Source organism: Tamandua tetradactyla, chromosome 8 (genome assembly GCF_023851605.1).
Source record: "Tamandua tetradactyla isolate mTamTet1 chromosome 8, mTamTet1.pri, whole genome shotgun sequence".
Classification (NCBI taxonomy): domain Eukaryota; kingdom Metazoa; phylum Chordata; class Mammalia; order Pilosa; family Myrmecophagidae; genus Tamandua; species Tamandua tetradactyla.
The window spans coordinates 23,541,913-23,558,780 of record NC_135334.1 but is presented as its reverse complement, the minus strand read 5'-3'; the positions used below and the strand labels follow the sequence as shown (position 1 = coordinate 23,558,780).

At 35.8% G+C, this 16,868-nt stretch overlaps 1 protein-coding gene across 3 annotated transcripts in view; it reads left to right on the top strand.

The window, feature by feature from the left end:
• The window catches only part of PAFAH1B2 (platelet activating factor acetylhydrolase 1b catalytic subunit 2), a 53,416-nt gene that overhangs the window by 3,522 nt on the left and 33,026 nt on the right, over window positions 1–16,868 (top strand). For 2 of the 3 annotated variants that reach the window (XM_077112818.1, XM_077112819.1), the window contains exon 2: window positions 7,011–7,098. In XM_077112818.1, coding sequence (XP_076968933.1) covers window positions 7,018–7,098 — 81 coding nt within the window. In that variant the 5' untranslated portion in view covers window positions 7,011–7,017. The remainder of the gene's footprint in view (window positions 1–7,010; window positions 7,099–16,868) is intronic. The other variant, XM_077112820.1, reaches the window with a different exon arrangement.

Here is a 16,868-nt window from a genome sequence, read left to right as displayed (position 1 = left end):
ACCATTAAATTTGGTTGGTAGTATTAGAAAATGTAAGTGAATCACCTTAGCAGATTAGAATTTATTACTATTTCCTCTAACCTGTTCTGTATAGTACCTAACATCCTTTGCTCAAAACTAAATATTTATTAAATATTAAATGGAAGAAGTAGAATTGACATAGGTGATTAGAAAGTAAGGAGTCTTTGGGTATATAGCCCTGAGTTCACATCCCAGTGCTTCTATTTAACAGCTCTGTGATGGAGCAGGTTTCTTAAATGTCTCTGAGGTTCGGTTTTATTTCATGACAAATAAATCTCCTAGCATCTTGTAAATAGTAAATTATTGATAAAATAATAATTGCAATTATTGTTTCAGGTCTGTTCACCTGTTGAATGAACTCTGAAAATCCATATCTATAAATTGAATCATAGATCTAAAGAGATCTTGAAGTTGATCTACACCACTGGCCTTGAGAAAATGGAGTGTATACTCCTGAAGGGATGTGTATAGCAATGCATTGGAATGCAGGAAACAATTTAGAACTTCTTATGTAATAAAAGACAAAATAAGCTTTCTTGATACCTAATATACAGTTATTCATATATTTAAGAGTAAATTTTAAAAGTCCCCTTGGGAGACTGGGGAGATAGAAGGATATATTAAATTTCCCCATCTGGAGAATTCCTGATATTCTCAAAAGCAGTGGGAACAACCAGTTCAATAAGCTGAGCCCACAATCTTGGGGCTCACCCCCTATGAAGCTTATTCCTGCAAAGGAGAAGCTAAGTCTACTGATAATTAGGCCTAAGAGTCACCCCCAGAGAACCTCTTTTTTTGCTCAGATGTGGCCTCTCTCTCTAAGCCAAACTGACACGTGAACTCACTGCCCCTGGGACGTGACTCCCAGAGATATAAATCTCCCTGACAGCATGGGACCTGACTCCCATGGTTGAGCTGGGACCCCGCATCATGGAAATGAGAAAGCCTTCTTGACCAAAAGGGAGAAGAGTGAAATGAGACAATTTAAAGTCTCAGGGACTGAGAGATTTCAAACAGATTTGAGAGGTTATCCTGGAGGTTATTCTTATGCATTATACAGATACTCTTTTTAGTTTATGATGTATTGGAGTAGCTAGAAGGAAGTACCTGAAACTGTTCCATTAGCCTTGATTCTTCAAGTAAACTGTATAACTATATGGCTTTTTACAGTGTGACTGTGTGATTGTGAAAACCTTGTATCTGATGTTCCTTTTATCCAGGGTATGGACAGATGAGTAAAAAAAAAAAAAGGGGATAAAAAAGTAAATAAATAATAGAGGAGAGATAAGGGTAAAATAAATTGCGTAGATTGTAATACTGTGGGTCGATGAGAGGGAGGGGTAAGGAGTAGGGGGTGTATGAGGTTTTTTTTCCCCCTTTTTCTGGGATGGAGCAGATGTTCTAAAAATGATCATGGTGAAGAATACACTACTATGTGATGATATTGTGAGCCTTTGTATAATATAGTTGGACTGTATATGTGTGGTTTTTTCTCAATAAAAATGTTTTTTTTTAAATAAAGAGTAAATATACATATATTGAGGTACATGTTGAAAAAGAGTCTAAAGGTGGGAAACAATCAAAAATATTTGGACCCCACTAATCTGAACCAACCTTTGCTCATATTCTTTAGTTTGTGCTTTCTTGTTAGGTGTTTACCTGTCCTCTTTGACTCTCCATTGAGAGAAATATACCTTGTGAGATAGTCCATTTCATTTTGTACTCGTATTTGTTAAAAATTTGTCTCACTGAACAGCCAGTACATATCTATTTGGGGTCATGTAGAATAAGCTTAATATTCCTTTCTAGTAATCTTTGAATACTTTTAAGACAGCCTTTTATGTTGTGTCTTCCTCTTCTCCGACCAGTTTTTCTACAGGTTGTAAGCATGGCCATTTTTTCAACTCTTTCTAATATGACAGATTTTTCAAACTCTTTTTTTTTTTTTTTTTTTTTTAGGAAGCTTTTGAATGACTAATTCAATTTCTTTACTTGTGATTGGTTTGTTGAGGTCATCTATGTCTTCTTGAGTCAAAGTTGGTTGTTCATGTCTTTCCAGGAACCCGTCCATTTCATCTAAATTGTTGTATTTATTAGCGTAAAGTTGTTCATAGTATCCTGTTATTACCTCCTTTATTTCTGTGAGGTCAGTAGTTATGTCTCCTCTTCCATTTCTGATCTTATTTATTTGCATCCTCTCTCTTCTTCTTTTTGTCAATCTTGCTAAGGGCCCATCAGTCTTATTGATTTTCTCATAGAACCAACTTCTGGTCTTATTCATTTTCTCTATTGTTTTCATGTTTTCAGTTTCATTTATTTCTGCTCTAATCTTTGTTATTTCTTTCCTTTTGCTTGCTTTGGGATTAATTTGCTGTTCTTTCTCCAGTTCTTCCAAGTGAACAGTTAATTCCTGCATTTTTTGCCTTTTCTTCTTTTCTGATGTAGGCATTTAGGGCAATAAATTTCCCTCTTAGCACTGCCTTTGCTGCATCCCATAAGTTTTGATATGTTGTGTTTTCATTTTCATTTGCCTCGAGGTATTTACTAATTTCTCTTGCAATTTCTTCTTTGACCCACTCGTTGTTTAAGAGTGTGTTGTTGAGCCTCAACGTATTTGTGAATTTTCTGGCATTCCGCCTATTATTGATTCCCAACTTCATTCCTTTATGATCCGAGAAAGTGTTGTGTATGATTTCAATCTTTTTAAATTTGTTAAGACTTGCTTTGTGACCCAGCATATGGTCTATCTTTGAGAATGATCCATGAGCACTTGAGAAAAAGGTGTATCCTGCTGTTGTGGGATGTAATGTCCTATAAATGTCTGTTAAGTCTAGCTCCTTTATAGTAATATTCAGAGTCTCTATTTCTTTATTGATCCTCTGTCTAGATGTTCTGTCCATTGATGAGAGTGGGGAATTGAAGTCTCCAACTATTATGGTATTTGTGTCTATTTCCTTTTTCAGTGTTTGCAGTGTATTCCTCACGTATTTTGGGGCATTCTGGTTCGGTGCGTAAATATTTATGATTGTTATGTCTTCTTGTTTAATTGTTCCTTTTATTAGTATATAGTGTCCTTCTTTGTCTCTTTTAACTGTTTTACATTTGAAGTCTAATTTGTTGGATATTAGTATAGCCACTCCTGCTATTTTCTGGTTGTTATTTGCATGAAATATCTTTTCCCAACCTTTCACTTTCAACCTATGTTTATCTTTGGGTCTAAGATGTGTTTCCTGTAGACAGCATATAGAAGGATCCTGTTTTTTAATCCATTCTGCCAGTCTATGTCTTTTGATTGGGGAATTCAGTCCATTAACATTTAGTGTTATTATTGTTTGGATAATATTTTCCTCTACCATTTTGCCTTTTGTATTATATATATCATATCTGACTTTCCTTCTTTCTACACTCTTTTCCATACCTCTCTCTTCTGTCTTTTCGGTTCTGACTCTAGTGCTCCCTTTAGTATTTCTTGCAGAGCTGGTCTCTTGGTCACAAATTCTCTCAGTGACTTTTTGTCTGAGAATGTTTTAATTTCTCCCTCATTTTTGAAGGGCAATTTTGCTGGATATAGGAGTCTTGGTTGGCAGTTTTTCTCTTTTAGTAATTTAAATATATCATCCCACTGTCTTCTAGCCTCCATGGTTTCTGCTGAGAAATCTACACATAGTCTTATTGGGTTTCCCTTGTATGTGATGGATTGTTTTTCTCTTGCTGCTTTCAAGATCCTCTCTTTCTCTTTGACCTCTGACATTCTAACTAGTAAGTGTTTTGGAGAACGCCTATTTGTGTCTAATCTCTTTGGGGTGCGCTACACTTCTTGGATCTGTAATTTTAGGTCTTTCATAAGAGTTGGGAAATTTTCAGTGAAAATTTCTTCCATTAGTTTTTCTCCTCCTTTTCCCTTCTCTTCTCCTTCTGGGACACCCACAACACGTATATTTGTGCGGTTCATATTGTCCTTGAGTTCCCTGATACCCTGTTCAAATTTTTCCATTCTTTTCCCGATAGTTTCTGTTTGTTTTTGGAATTCAGATGTTCCATCCTCCAAATCACTAATTCTATCTTCTGTCTCTTTGAATCTATCATTGTAGGTATCCATTGTTTTTTCTATCTTTTCTACTTTGTCCTTCACTTCCATAAGTTCTGTGATTTGTTTTTTCAGTTTTTCTATTTCTTCTTTTTGTTCAGCCCATGTCTTCTTCATGTCCTCCCTCAATTTATCGATTTCGTTTTTGAAGAGGTTTTCCATTTCTGTTCGTATATTCAGCATTAGTTGTCTCAGCTCCTGTATCTCATTTGAACTATTGGTTTGTTCCTTTGACTGGGCCATATTTTCAATTATTTGAGCGTGATCCGTTATCTTCTGTTGGCGTCTGCGCATTTAGACAGATTTCCCTGGGTATTGGATCCAAAAGTTAGGAAGATTTTTCTGTGAAATCTCTGGGTTCTGTTTTTCTTATCCTGCCCAGTAGGTGGCGCTCGTGGCACACGTTTGTCTGCGGGTCCCACCAGTAAAAGGTGCTGTGGGACCTTTAACTTTGGAAAACTCTCGCTGTCCGGGAGGTTCGCTAGCCGAAGCGGCTTGGAAGAGTTCTAGCCGGCCCGGGGACTGAACGCAGGGAGGGTTGCTGGCCGCCACAGCCCGGGAAAGCGCCCGTCCGAATTTCCTAGTCAGCCCGGGTGACAAGCGTGGCGGGAGGGCGCCAGCGGCAGCAGCCCGCCCGGGAGAGTGCACGTTCCCGGGGAGTCACGGGTTTGGAAGGGGCCTCCCCCGCCCGTCATCGTTCTCCGCGGCCTGGGGATTTCCGATCCAGTTCTCTCAGTTGGTCCGGGGGGCCGCGCGTGGTGTGGGCGCCAGCCGCCGCGGTTTCAGGGGACCGCCTCTCCAATTCTCCCAGCCGGCCCGGGAAGGGGGAAGGGAGTTACTCCGGCCCGGGAAGGGGGAAGGGAGCGCCACCCGCGCGCCTCGGCGATCTCACCCAAGCGGCTTCTCTCAGCCAGCCAGCTGTTCCAGGATGGGGTACGCTGTCTTTTTTATCTCTGTTGTGGCTTTGGGTGCTGTTCTGTATCGTTTCTACTCCCCTAGTAACTGTCCTGGAGAAGAAACTAAGTTCCGCGCGTCTTACTAAGCCGCCATCTTCTCCGGAAGTCGATTTTTCAAAATCTTTATCATTTTGGCTCCTTTCCTCTAGACATCCTCTAGTTTGTCAGAATTCTCTTTTAAGTTTTTCATCAAGATCTGAGCATATATTCCAAAAACTGAACTGAAGTTGACTGGAAGATAACAGGAACTGATTTGTGATCACGGGCCAAAGGTGGTGTTATTGTTGTCAGGCAAACCTAATTTCAGTTGCTCTCTACACAGATTACCTAAATTCTCTAATCCTCACTTTTCTTGTTTTGCAGCATTTTTGTGAGAATTGAAGTTGGTATATAAAAACATGTAGCATATGCTTTCCTTCACATATAGCTGTTATTTTCTGATAGTAGCAAACTTTAGTAATCTAAAGAAATATATATCCAGTCCTGTGAAAGATATTTTACATTTTCAGTCAGATATGAACTTAACTCTCAATTTAATTTTTTTAAAGACTAATGTCATTCAGGACTGAACTGATGTGTTTGCATAATTGATGTTAATATTGTTTGCTTTCATAACTTTTTTTTTTACTGTGAAAGCATTACTCTTTTATTGCTTCATTGAAGACACCTTTTACCCATTTTATTAGCCAGAGGCCAAAGGCAATAACCAAAATACTACTGATTAAACTCAAATTGCTAATTGGACCATTCCTGGTACTCATTTTCTTTTATTTCCTTTAAGCCATAACAAATGGAACTCAAATGATATATAGCATCCCAGAAGTAAGGAATTCCAAGGAAGAGTTAAAAGCATTTTTGATTTCCAAAGGTAGCAAACATAGGATAGGATAATATTTGTTGTTTTACTAGAGTGTTAGAGATGATGGGAAAAAGCCTATTTTCCCCAACGCATAACCTATTTTTTTGTGAATGACTGTATGCTTTCATGATTAGAGCTTGATACCTTCTGATTCTCACAAATTACTCCCTTGGTAATCTAGTGCTTTTTGTCTATTGATGAACATATATTGGGTGAATAAAACTCAAATCTTTTTTCTTAGAACACTTAGCTGTATTTGAGGATTACAAGAAAAAGAATAGATCGCTCACATACGAGTATGGCCTCTTTTACTATAAGCCACAAAGCCTCAGATTTTTCTTTTTCATCGTCCCTTTGCTTTTACGAAGTGACCTCCTGAGCCTAATGTCTGGTACATATTCTCCAGAATTGGTTGAAAATAATCTAGTTTCTTATTTGTCTTTTTAGAAGATTAGCATTTCTGGTTTTTCTGAGTTCCAGTTGTTCCTTCTCCCCATTATCAGAAACCATATTTGGGCTCATCATTAATCAAATTTTCTTAGTGGAGAACTTTCAGAAATTAAAATATCTAGTATATGCTTGTCAAAAACCAGTGCCAAATCCTGTGACTACTTTTATAATCTAGTAGTTATTTGTGTGACATTCAGTAAACAGTGAACTCTAATCATTGCTATAATAATTCTTAATTGTGTGACTTTAGCAGTCTAAGCAGCTGTAATGTGTGGGCTTTGTTGAACTATACGTTTAATTCTTTGTGTTATTTGGCACTTAGAATAGCATGTAGTCATAGAAAACTAATATAGGTAATAAGCCTATATACTTGGGGCAGATTTGTTTTTAATGTGATTCAGTATTTTTAAACTATATTCAAACCTGTCTAGAAGTTCAGTGATGCTAGATATTTATGGAACTTAAGCAGTTGGTCCTGGAACTCATCCCTGCTGAAAATAAACCTGTTTAATTTCTAGACAAAGCCACAATAAAATGTGAATTAATACTTTAAACCTGACATAATATTTAAATAAGAGGCTAACAAATAAACCTTCCTGTTACTAAGTAAAAGATGACATTAGCTTTTTTTTCTCAGGTATAGAATGAGCCAAGGAGATTCAAACCCAGCAGCTATTCCACATGCAGCTGAAGATATTCAAGGAGATGACAGATGGATGTCTCAGGTAAAAGAAAGTACATATGTATATTATTCATATGAGATGAGTCTCTTCAGTTTTGAATCTTCTGGCCAACGCTGCAAAGGAGTCTTTTTAGTAGTCAACAAGAATTTATTGCTGCAATTAAAAATCTTTCATTAGAAATGTTGTGCCTTATCACGAGTCTGCTGTTGGAAGTAAGGAATGTTTTGAAAGTGTGGTAATTGCCCTCTGTTAATCTTAAAAGATTAGTATTGTCTCTTCCATGTTTGTTTTTGTTTTTTAAATTTTATTGTGGTAAAATATGTAGAACATACAATTTGCCATTTTAATAATTTTAAAATGTACGATTCGGTTGCATTACTTACATTCAATATGTTTTATGACCATTACCACCATCTATTTCCAAAACTCTTCCATCACCCTAAACTGAAACTTTGTACACTAAAGGTCTTTTTAATCCCATTAACCTTCAATACTTATTTTTAAGTGCTTTTTTTTGACTTTCATTAAATAATCAAGTGTTGTTTCTAATGCACTCATGATCCAGTCTTAATCAAGTACCCAAATATTCTGACAAATTGGTTTTCATTTTTTAATTTTGTCTGCCCTCCCTCTCAAAACTCAAATCTTAAGTTTTGAGAAAATAAAGTCAAGATCTCATTTACACCTAAAATTATCTTTGAGATTTCCCAGGGGGCACCTGGAAAATCACAAAGATTTGTTCTTTTACCTTTTGAAAAGAAAGGTGCTAGTTTTTATTTTAATGTGTTACTATAGTAAGATTTGCAAAGAAAGAGTTGTCAAATTGGAATAGATGCCCAGCCTTCCTTCCTTAGGTTAAAATTTATATGGAAAAAACATTCTTTTTTGTTTTTTTAACTGTTTTTATTAATTAAAAAAATAAACAAAACATTAAGATATCATTCCATTCTACATATACAATCAGTAATTCTTAGTATCATCACATAGTTGCATATTCATCATTTCTTAGAACATTTGCATTAATTTAGAAAAAGGAATAAAAAGACAACAGAAAAAGAAATAAAACGATAATAGAGAAAAGAAAGATTATATATACCATACCCCTTACCCTCGCTTTCATTTACCACTAGCATTTCAAACTAAATTTAACATTTGTTCCCCCCTATTATTTATTTTTATTCCATATGTTCTACTCTTCTGTTGATATAGTAGCTAAAAGAAGTATTAGACACAAGGTTTTCACATTCACAGAGTCTCATTGTGAAAGCTATGTCATTGTTCAATCATCATCAAGAAACATGGCTACTGGAACACAGCTCTACATTTTCAGGCTGTTCCCTCCAGCCTCTCCACTACATCTTGAACAACAAGGTGATATCTACTTAATGCATAAGAATAACCTCCAGGATAACCTCTCGACTCTGTTTGGAATCTCTCAGCCATTGACACTTAGTCTCATTTCACTCTTCCTCCTTTGGTCGAGAAGTTTCTCTCAATCCCTTGATGTTAATTCTCAGCTCATTCTAGGGTTTTTCTCAGTCCCTTGATGCTGCTCATTCCAGGATTTCTGTCCCACGTTGCCAGGAAGGTCCACACCCCTGGGAGTCATGTCCCACGCAGAGAGGGGGAGGGTGGTGAGACTGCTCGTCATGTTGGCTGGAGAGAGAGGCCACATCTGAGCAACAAAAGAGGCTCTCTTGGGGGTGACTCTTAGGCCTAAATTTTAAGTAGACTTGACCTATCCTTTGTGGGATTAAGTTTCATATGAACAAACCCCAAGACTGGGGTCTCAGCCTATAGCTTTGGTTGTCCACATTGCTTGTGAGAATATCAAGAATTCAACTTGGGGAAGTTGAATTTCTCCCTGCTCTCACCATTCCCCGAAGGGGGCTTACAAATATTTTTCCACTCACTGATCAAATCACTCTGGGATTCATTGGGGCATCACTCTGGACAAACCAACAACATCTCATGTCCTACCTGAGATTCCAAGTACTTATGACATTCAATCAAACTATCTACATGAGTTATATTAGGAAATGCTCTAGTCAAAATATAAATTTTGTAACAAATGAACATTTTTTGCTTTAGTCTCACACATGAGGTGACATTTTAAAGTATTAATTATCATCTGTTTTCAGCACCCTGCAATAATAACATTCCTTTGTTCTTCCTCATACAAAAACATTTTTAAAATTTGTACATTGTACACTTCACTATTATTATACACTCTAGGCATTCCTAGATTATACCGTCTCGATCTTTAACATCTATCTTTCTTTCTGATTTCATTTGTGTCCCCAGCCCTCCTCCCTCTATCATTCTCACATGCAGCTTCATTCAGTGTTTTAACATAGATAGTATTGTGCTGTCCATTTCTGAGTTTTTGTATCCAGTCCTGTTGCACAGTCTGTATCCCTTCAGCTCCAATTACCCAATATCTTACCCTATTTCTATCTCCTGATGGTCTCTGTTACCAACGACATATTCCAAGTTTATTCACTAATGTCAGTTCATGTCAGTGAGACCATACAGTATTTGTCCTTTAGTTTTTGGCTAGTCTCACTCAGCATAATGTTCTCAAGGTCCATCCATGTTGTTACATACTTCAGAAGTTTATTCTGTCTTAAAGCTGCATAATACTCCATCGTGTGTGTATACTACAGTTTGTTTAGGCACTCGTCTGTTGATGGACATTTTGGCTGTTTCCATCTCTTTGCAATTGTAAATAATGCTGCTATAAATATTGGTGTGCACGTGTCCGTTTGTGTCTTTGCCCTTAAGTCCTCTGAGTAGATACCTAGCAATGGTATTGCTGGGTCATATGGCAATTCTATATTCAGCTTTTTGAGGAACTGCCAAACTGCCTTCCACAGTGGTTGCACCATTTGACATTCCCACCAACAGTGAATAAGTGTGCCTCTTTCTCCACATCCTCTCCAGCACTTGTCATTTTGGAAAAAATATTCTTAATATGAGTATTTCAGAAATGGTATCTTCAGCATTGTTTTAAAGCTTTCTTATTTTGAAGTGATTTCAAAATTATACAAATGTTATACAGTTTTTAGAAGCAACTTCCATATGTCTTTCACCTGTACTCACTAATTATATTTTGCCACATCTGCCAAATTATTCTGTCTGTGTATATTTGTATGTGTACGTACCAACATACTGTTTTTTCTGAACCATTTGAGAGTGAGTTGCACTCATCCTGTCCCTTTCCCTTAAGTAGTTCAGTGTGTTTTCTAAGAACAAGAGCATTTTCTTACATTAACTGCATATATAGTTCTTAAAATCAGAATATTAAACATTGATATTCTATTACCTAATCCTCAAACCATATTCAGATGTCTCCAGTTGTCCCAGTAATGTCCTTTATAGTAGTTTTCTTCTAGTCTCAAATCACACATTGCATTCATTTGTCAGACCTTTTTCTCCTATAATTTAAAACATTTCTTAGCCTTTATTTGTCTTTCATGACATTGACAGTTTTGAAGAGTACAGACTATTTATTTTGCATACTGTCCCTCAACTTGGACTTGTCTTTTTCTTCGTAATCAAGATTCAGATTATGCAGTTTTAGCAGGAGTATCACTGAAGTTATGGTGTCCTTATTGCAGGTGATGTTGGTTTGTCTCATTGATGGTGTTAATTTCAATCGTTTGGTTAAGCTGATGTTTGCTGTAACCGATTCATACTTATGGATGCATGGGTTCTTATTCAGTAGGCTATAATCCATTACTGTTATTGTTTTGAAGCTTAAATTGTCCCATATTTAGCCAGTGGGTATCCCTTCATGCTCGCCTCTGTGTGTTCTTGGTATGTTCTCATTATTTTTTTACTACCTTTTTTTTCCTTCAGAATTCTTGGCTTCCCTTTAATAAACTGTTATCACTTAATTGTATCTATATTTAATCTTTATTTGTTTTCTAACCATGTATTCTTTAAAGTAACCAATTCTATGTGATTTTAAATCCCAAGGCTTAGTGTTTTGTATTTAGTGACTCTACTTATACTCTTCATAGTTGTATAGTATTCTCACTCGGTTTTTGTGCCTCCAGAGTGTCATCAAACTTATTTGAGTCAAAGTTATTTTTTACTTGTACTATTCTCTTGTCTACTACTTGGTTATTCTTATCTTTAACTTTCTAGTTCATTTATGTCTTTAAAAAAGTTATATTATGCTTTATAATAGCTCATTGCTAGTAGAGTTGATATTCCTGGTATGCCCCTCATTAATCACATTCTTCACCCATTCCCAAGCCAGTATCCTAGATTTGGTATGTATTGTTCTCATGTTTTTACTGTATAAATGTAATATATATTTTGCATGTGTTTAAACCTTATTTAGGTAGTATCTTTTTTAATGTATTTTTTGCAGTGTATCATAACATGTTAAAAGCATGGCTATAGTTAATTCATTTTCACTCTTTAAATAGAGTGCCAGCCCATGCAAAAAAAAAAAATCTAAATAGTATTCACTACTATATATGAAAATATCACAATTGATTTGTCCATTTTCTCATTGATGGGCATTTAGTCATTTATAACTTTATTAAAAGTAATAACTAACGGTAGATGCCTTAGTTGTTCTTAGTATAAATTAGTAGGCTTCAAATTATTAGCACTGACTGGGGAAAAAATGATGGAGAAATGGACAGGGATATCTAAAATTTTTAGTAAAACTTGCATAACAAGGAAGGCCCAACTTTGCTAAGTGTTAAAATACATTATATGCCCCGGTCAATAATACCATTCTCCAATAAAAAGAATGAGGGCTCCTTAGAGAAATGGCTAATTCTACCTGTGGTTAGAGCAAATACAATAAAAGATGAGCCTGAGGCATCTTGTACTGCCAGAAAGAAAGAAGTACTTAAAACAGATAGATGGCAGGAATATCACTGAAGTGATGTCCTCAGAGCATCACATAACTAACTTGAAAGATCACATAATGTCCAAAGCTGGAAATTTTTGAGAAATGTAAATAATGACATTATTGGATTATAATCCAAAGAATAAAATAAGATATCCATGAACTCATACTGTCAAAAATAAATAGGGGCGAAGGACAAATCTTCCTTCCAGAAGAATTTCAATTTGTAAATATAGAAGGAAGGAAAAGAAAATCATCATTAGAACACTATACTAATAATTGCTGTAGGAAAAATCCACTGATGAATGCTAAAATTAGTGAACACAACTTTAAGGAGAAACAAGATAATTTTCTCTTCTCAAAGTATTTCCCAATAAATTACTGTGGTGATTTTAACATATGACCATATATTCTTTGATACCTCTCCCTCCCCTCAAGGAGGTGGAACTTAATTCCTGTCACCTTGATTGTAGGCTGGATTTAGTGTCTTGCTTCTAATAAATAGAATATGGAGAAGGAAAAATGGTAGCTTTACAGTGGAGAAATCTGCGGACTTTACCTTAACCAAATGGTCAGTGTTAACATTACCAGTACTAAGTTACCTAGATACCGTTTATGCCCTGATATGGTACAGCAAGAAAGACTTCAGTTGTTCTGCAGTACTCTTTCCCCCGAATCCTTAACCCCAGTCTATTCATGAGAAAACATCAGATACCCAGGGGCATTTTTCAAAATACCTTACCATTACTCTCAGAAGTGTCGAGGTCATGAAAGATAAGATAAGGAAAGATGGGAAATGGTCATAGATTGGAAGAAACGGTCATAGTTCATAGATTGGAAGAGACTAAGGAGGCATGACATCTAAATGCAGTGTGCTATTCTGGATTGGTTCCAGGAACAGAAAAAGGATGTTAATTGAAAAATGGGTGAGATCTGAATAATACTAGTTTAGTTATTATTCTTTACCAATGTTTTCTTAGTTTTGATAAATGTACCATGTTTATGTAAGATGTTAATACCAGAGGAAGCTGGTTAAAGAGTATATGGGAATACTCTTGTACTATCTTTGCAATTCTTCTGTAGATCTAAAATTAATTTTAAAAAAAAGTTTCAAAATATGTATATTATTAAACAGTCAAGATTAAAACAAGTATTGGGGTGATTTTCAATACTACCTCTGAAGTATTGCCAAAATTTTGAACCTGAATCTAGAATTCCCTGCCACTTTTCAAGAAATACAGGGGACAGATGATCAGGTTCATAGCCACCATCAAAATGCCATCCAGACTGTGGGAAATTTCTATAGGTCAAACAATAGTATTCTTTAAAGAATAAATTTAGGAGGTGGTGGTAGGAGGAGGGGAAATCTGTAGCTCAGGAGATTTAAGAGACCACTTATTTGGATTCTGATTTTAGAAAACTGTAAAACAGAATTTTCATTTTTGAGGCAATGAACTTGCTGACTGGTTATTTGTTTATATTAAAGATTTACTGTTCATTTTGTTTGGAGTGAAATTGATACTGTGGTTTTATTTGTTAAATGATCTCTTAAAAGTTACATACTGAAATATTTAGATGAAGTGATATATCCTGCAAAATAATCTGGAGGTGTATGTTGGAATTCTCTGCATAGGTTTTGTATTATTTTTGCAGCAGACCTGTAAGTTTGAAATTATTTCACAATATAAAGTTTAAAGAAAAAAAAGAACAGTCTGGGGATAGGATAAGGCAAGTAGTTGGGAATATGACTAAAATAAGAGTGGCCATGATTTAAATGATTGTTGTAGCTGGTGATGGATACATGGAGGTTCATTGTGTTATTTGTTCCACTTTCATGTATGTTTGATAATTTCCATAGTAAAAAGTTGTTTTAATAAAAATCACATTTGCAGCCACTGTGAAAATCAGTTTGGCAGTTCCTCACAGAGTTGGAAATAGAATTACTAAATGACCCAATAGCCCTATTTCTTGGCATCTACCCAGAAGAATTGAAAGCAGCTATTTGTGTATTGGGGTTTATAAGGAGCATTATTCACAGTAGTCAAAAGGTGCCAGCAACCCAAGTGTCTCTCAATAGATGAATGGATAAACAACATTTGAAATATACATACAGTGGAATATTATCGATCCATAAAAAAGAATGATAGAAAAGAAAGAAAAAAAGAATGCAGTTCTGATGTAAGCTACCATATAGATGAACTTTAAAGACCTCACATTGAGTGAAATAAGCCAGACACAAATATTGTACACTCTGTTTTATATGGAATTCCTAGAAGAAGCAAATTTATAGAGGTAAGAACAGTAGATTATAGGTTATTACTTGATAGGTACAGAGTTTCTATTTGAGGGGATATACAAGTTGGTATAAAGGGTCTTGATAATGGTAACACAGTATTATGGTTGTAATTAATACTAATGAGTTGTACACTTAAGAATGGTTAAAATGGAAAATTTTGAGTCATATATAGGCATAAATACCTCAGAAATACTGTGGATTAATTTCTAGACCACCACAGTAAAACAAATATAACAATAAAGCCATTCACACAATATTTTTAATTTCCCAGTACATGTTTACACTATCTATTGGCCTGTTACGTGCAATAACATTATATCTAAAAAACAAACAATATATGTACCTTAATTAAAATGTGACACGAAGACATGAAATGAGCACATGCTGTTGGAAAAATGATACCAATAGACTTGCTTGATGTAGGGTTGCCACAAACCTTCCTTTTGTAAAAAAAAAGATGTATTATCTGCAAAATGCAATAAAGTGAAGCACAATAAAATGAGGCATGCCTGTGTTTGTTACTATAATAAAAAGTTTAGAAGAAATGATATTGGCAGACTTGATTGTAGACAAATTTAATGTAAATTGTATCAAAATATAGTAACCAGAAAAAGAGGCCTCAGTATGAGACCAAAGGAAATATTTGCAGTAAATATTAAAGATGAAGCATTATTGTCTTTTGTTAGTAATCAATAAGAATATTCTCCAGGTACCAGTAGTTAAGTATCTCGATAGTTAGTTCATAAAAGAACTACAAGTAATACAGAAATGTGACAGGAACGATTTAACTTTTTGTTTCCAAAATAGTACAGATTGAACCAATGGAAAAGAAGGGAGGAAGAGAGAAATATTAATATCCATTGCTGGTACAGTACAATACAACAAGTTTTAATACATACTGGAATCAGTATAAATTGGTATATAGCCCTTTTGCTAAGAATTTGAAAATACATACATGATCCAGAGAAGTGTGGATGTTCTTTGACCTAAAAATTCCCAACATATTTTTTAATGTATTAATCTCTTCATCAAAATAAATAGGAGGCTTTGGGTAGGACATGAGATTCTGTTGGTTTATCCAGATGATGCCGTGATGAATCCCAGAGTGATCTGATCAGTGAGTGGAAAAATATTTGCCAAGTCCCCTTCAGGAAATGGTGAGAACAGGGGAAAACTCAACTTCCCCAAGTTGAATTCTTGATATTCTCACAAGCAATGTGGACAGCCAAAGCTATAGGCTGAACCCCCAGTCTTGGGGTTTGTTCATATGAAACTTCACCCCACAGGGGTTAGGTCAAGCCTACTTAAAATTTAGTCCTAAGAGTCACCCCCAAGAGAACCTCTTTTGTTGCTCAGATGTGGCCTCTCTCTCCAGCCAACACAGCAAGCAAACTCACCACCCTCCCCCTGTCTGCATGGGACATGACTCCCAGGGGTATGGACCTTCCTGGCAACGTGGGACAGAAATCCCAGAATGAGCTGAGACTCAGCATCAAGGGATTGAGAAAACTCTAGAATGAGCCGAGACCCAGCCTCAAGGGATTGAGAAAACCTTCTCGACCAAAAGGGAAAAGAGTGAAATGAGACAAAGTGTCAATGGCTGAGAGATTCCAAACAGAGTCGAGAGGTTATCCTGGAGGTTATTCTTACACATTAAGTAGATGTCACCTTGTTATCCAAGATGTAATGCAGAGGCTGGAGGGAACTGCCTGAAAATGTAGAGCTGTGTTCCAGTAGCTATGTTTCTTGATGATGATTGTATAATGATATAGCTTTCACAGTGTGACTGTGTGATCGTGAAAACCTTGTGTCTGATGCTCTTTTTATCTACCTTGTCAACAGATGAGTAGAACATATGGAATAAAAATAAATAATGGGGGGAACAAATGTTAAAATAAATTTAGTTTGAAATGCTAGTGATCAATGAAAGGGAGGGGTAAGGGGTATGGGACGTAAAATTTTTTTTTCTGGTTTTGTTTTATTTTTCTGTTGTCTTTTTATTTCTTTTTCTGAATTGATGCAAATGTTCTAAGAAATGATCATGATGATAAATATGCAACTGATGATATCGTGAATTGCTGAGTGTATGTGTTGGGAATGTTTGTGTTTCTTTCTTGTACTTTTTTTTAATTAATAAAAAAAACAAGCAAAAAATAAAGTGTCGATGGCTAAGAGATTTCAAACAGAAAAAAAATAAATAAATAAATAAATAGGAGGCATCTGGCAAGTCCACCAGTAGAGAAAGGATCAGTGGATGTGTTCAGTAGAATATTGTGTGGCGATTAAAAATTATGGTTATGAAGTTTTTAGCTATATGGAAAAATTATTTTAGTATCATGTTAAATGCAGTTATAATGGCTGTTATTTATTGAGTATGCGTTCTGTGCCAGGCAATAGCTGGGCCCCTTTCGTAGAACTCTCAACCAAGACTTGGGTGATGTATTTGCTTACGGTTGTTGGACTAGTAGGTAAATCTAGAATTTGAATGTAGATTTTTCTGTCCCCAAAAGTACCATGTGCCAACAGAAAGTGTACATGATAATATAACTATTTTTTTTTTTTTAAGGTAGCAGGCAGGGAAGGGGGCGGGGTACAGTGTGAAAAGAGAAGAGATGAAAATACCCCAAAATGATTATAAGTGAT